This window comes from Penaeus vannamei, chromosome 20 (assembly GCF_042767895.1).
Source record: "Penaeus vannamei isolate JL-2024 chromosome 20, ASM4276789v1, whole genome shotgun sequence".
Lineage (NCBI taxonomy): Eukaryota > Metazoa > Arthropoda > Malacostraca > Decapoda > Penaeidae > Penaeus > Penaeus vannamei.
This window is the reverse complement of record NC_091568.1, coordinates 5,384,125-5,386,624: the sequence shown is the minus strand read 5'-3', so window position 1 is coordinate 5,386,624 and position 2,500 is coordinate 5,384,125. Positions and strand designations below refer to the sequence as shown.

At 36.0% G+C, this 2,500-nt stretch overlaps 2 protein-coding genes across 2 annotated transcripts in view; both read left to right on the top strand.

Annotated features, from left to right (window-relative positions):
• The window catches only part of LOC113818628 (rhodopsin-like), a 1,852-nt gene extending 1,532 nt beyond the window's left edge, over positions 1–320 (top strand). Inside the window, exon 2 of the mRNA XM_070134788.1 lies at positions 1–320. This exon is cut by the window's left edge and continues 921 nt beyond it. Within this exon, the coding sequence (XP_069990889.1) occupies positions 1–207 (207 nt within the window). The 3' untranslated portion in view covers positions 208–320.
• An 875-nt stretch (positions 321–1,195) lies between these two features.
• On the top strand, positions 1,196–1,966 carry LOC138865113 (uncharacterized). Its single transcript, XM_070134470.1, has 2 exons — positions 1,196–1,668; positions 1,924–1,966. The coding sequence occupies exons 1-2, from the start codon at positions 1,196–1,198 to the stop codon at positions 1,964–1,966; spliced, it is 516 nt and encodes a 171-aa protein (XP_069990571.1).
• The last annotated feature ends 534 nt before the right edge of the window (positions 1,967–2,500 follow it).

Below are 2,500 nucleotides of genomic sequence, written 5' to 3'. Positions count from 1 at the left end.
ACTCCTATTTTCTCCATCTGGGGCTCCGTCTTCGCCAAGGCCAACGCCGTCTACAACCCCATCGTGTACGCCATCAGCCACCCCAAGTACCGAGCTGCCCTTGAGAAGAAGCTGCCTTGCCTTGCTTGCGCTACTGAGGGCCGAGATGGTTCCGATGTCGGTTCCACTGGCACTGCCCAAGTCCCAGAGAAGTCTGAATCTGCTTAAGATGTCAGATTGTTGACTGCTTATATGTGAGCAAACTTTCTAGTAACTTTGGATATTGTCCTTTATTTTCGAGATAAACCTAAAAGCTAAAAAAATATATACCTAAGCATTCAGTTGGTACTTTGATTTTTCCAATCTTATGCTTATAGAAAAATATATGTGATTATATTAGCATATATACATATGTATACATACATACACATATATATAAAAGATTCATACATATATATATATATATATATATATATATATATATATATATATATATATATATATATATATATATATATATAAAACATTCATGCATATATATAATACATTTATATCTATACACACACTCACACACAAATGTTTATATATGAAGTGTTAATATTATTTTTCTGATATGCTCTTAAGAATACAAAATGCGACTTCATTTAACTTTATAGCACACCCGTACATATGTGTATATCTATACAGATATATGCAAATGTATGTATATGTACATATATATCTATGTATTCATGCATATATATATATATATATATATATATATATATATATATATATATATGTGTGTGTGTGTGTGTGTGTGTGTGTGTGTGTGTGTGTGTGTGTGTGTGTGTGTGTGTGTATGTACATATATGTATATATATATATTCATATATATTCTGTACTAATATACATATATCTACATATGTAAATACACACACATACACATATATATGAATATATGTATTTATATATACGTGTGTGTGTGTACATATATATGTCATATATATGTGTGTGTGTGTGTGTGTGTATTCATAAGTATATATATATATATACGGTAACCATCCAAAGCCTGTAAAAATGCAGAGGGGGGGGGGGCGGGTTGGCGTCTGCAAAAGCATTCGGTCGTAAAACATTCCTGACACCCAAAAATTACGTCTCCATAATTCAGTATCGGTTAATGCCTAGTCGTCCCCTGCATACGACCTACGGGCTCTTCGCCTGACTCCTGTGAGACATGTGCGAGGCCAAAGACGCTAGCTCCAAAACCAAAGGTGAGGGTAAGAGCGAGAACATGCAATGTATGATCAATGGCCGGGAAAGGCAGGAATGTAGGAGATATAATGGAAAGAAGAAAAATAGCAGTGCTGTGTGTACGGACAACATACCTGCAGAAATTTGTCTAAGGGAGGAAGGATTTGACATGTGGGATTTAATGGTGAAGATCTATGAGGAGGAAAAGATTCTCCATGAGTGGAGGGATAGTGTCATTATACCTATCTATAAAGAAAAAGGAAATATCCAGGATTGTAGCAATTACAGGATGAAATTAATGCCTCATACCATGAAAATATGGGAGAGGATGAATGAAAGTAGGATAAGGAAGGAAACCGTCATAGGTGATGAGCAGTTTGGGTTTATGCCGGGAAAAGGAATCACGGATGCAGTGTTTGCGCTAAGGCAACTGATGGAAAGGCATAGTGAAATGAGGCAAGGCCTACACATTTTATATATATATATATATATATATATATATATATATATATATATATATATATATATATATATATATATATATATATATATTTATCGCTAGTTCCAAAAAAGAGGAGATCGAGCGTAAAGCAGACCAATGGAAAAGGGCGTTTTAGGATAGAGGCCTAAAAATCAACAAGAAGACAGAATATTTGAACTTCTGTGAGGAAGAAGGAGAAATGAGAATGCAAGTTTAAGCACCTTGATCAGTGGTATCCAAGGATGTAGAGATGGATTCGGAAGTTACACATAGAGTACAGGTAGGTTGTATAAACTGGAGATAAATGCCTGGTGTTTTGTGTGACAAAAAGATAAGCGCAAGGATAAAGGCAAATTATACAAAACAAATGTTAGGCCAGTTATGATTTATTGTGCAGACTTGTCCAACGAAAAAATAAGAAACAAAATTTGAGGTCGAGGAGATGAAGATGCTGAGGTGGATCTGTGGAGTAACAAGACTAAGTGAGATTGGGAACGAAAGGATTAGAGGGTCAGTGAAGGTTGAAAAGTTTTTAAAATAGTACAGGAAAGAAGATTACAGTGGTACGGACACGTAATGAGAAGAGAAGATTATGTTAGCAGAAGGGTAATGGAACTGAAGGTGGATGGTAGACGGGTAGAGGGAGGCCGAAAAGAAGATGGATGGAAAATATAACGAGCGATTTAAAAGAAAAGAACTTGCAAGGAAACGAGTGGAGGGATCAGGCTGAGTGGAGGAGGTTGGTTAAAAATGCCCACCCCACACAGAAGCGGGAAAAAGCAAAGAGAAAGAAAGAAAGAAAGAAAG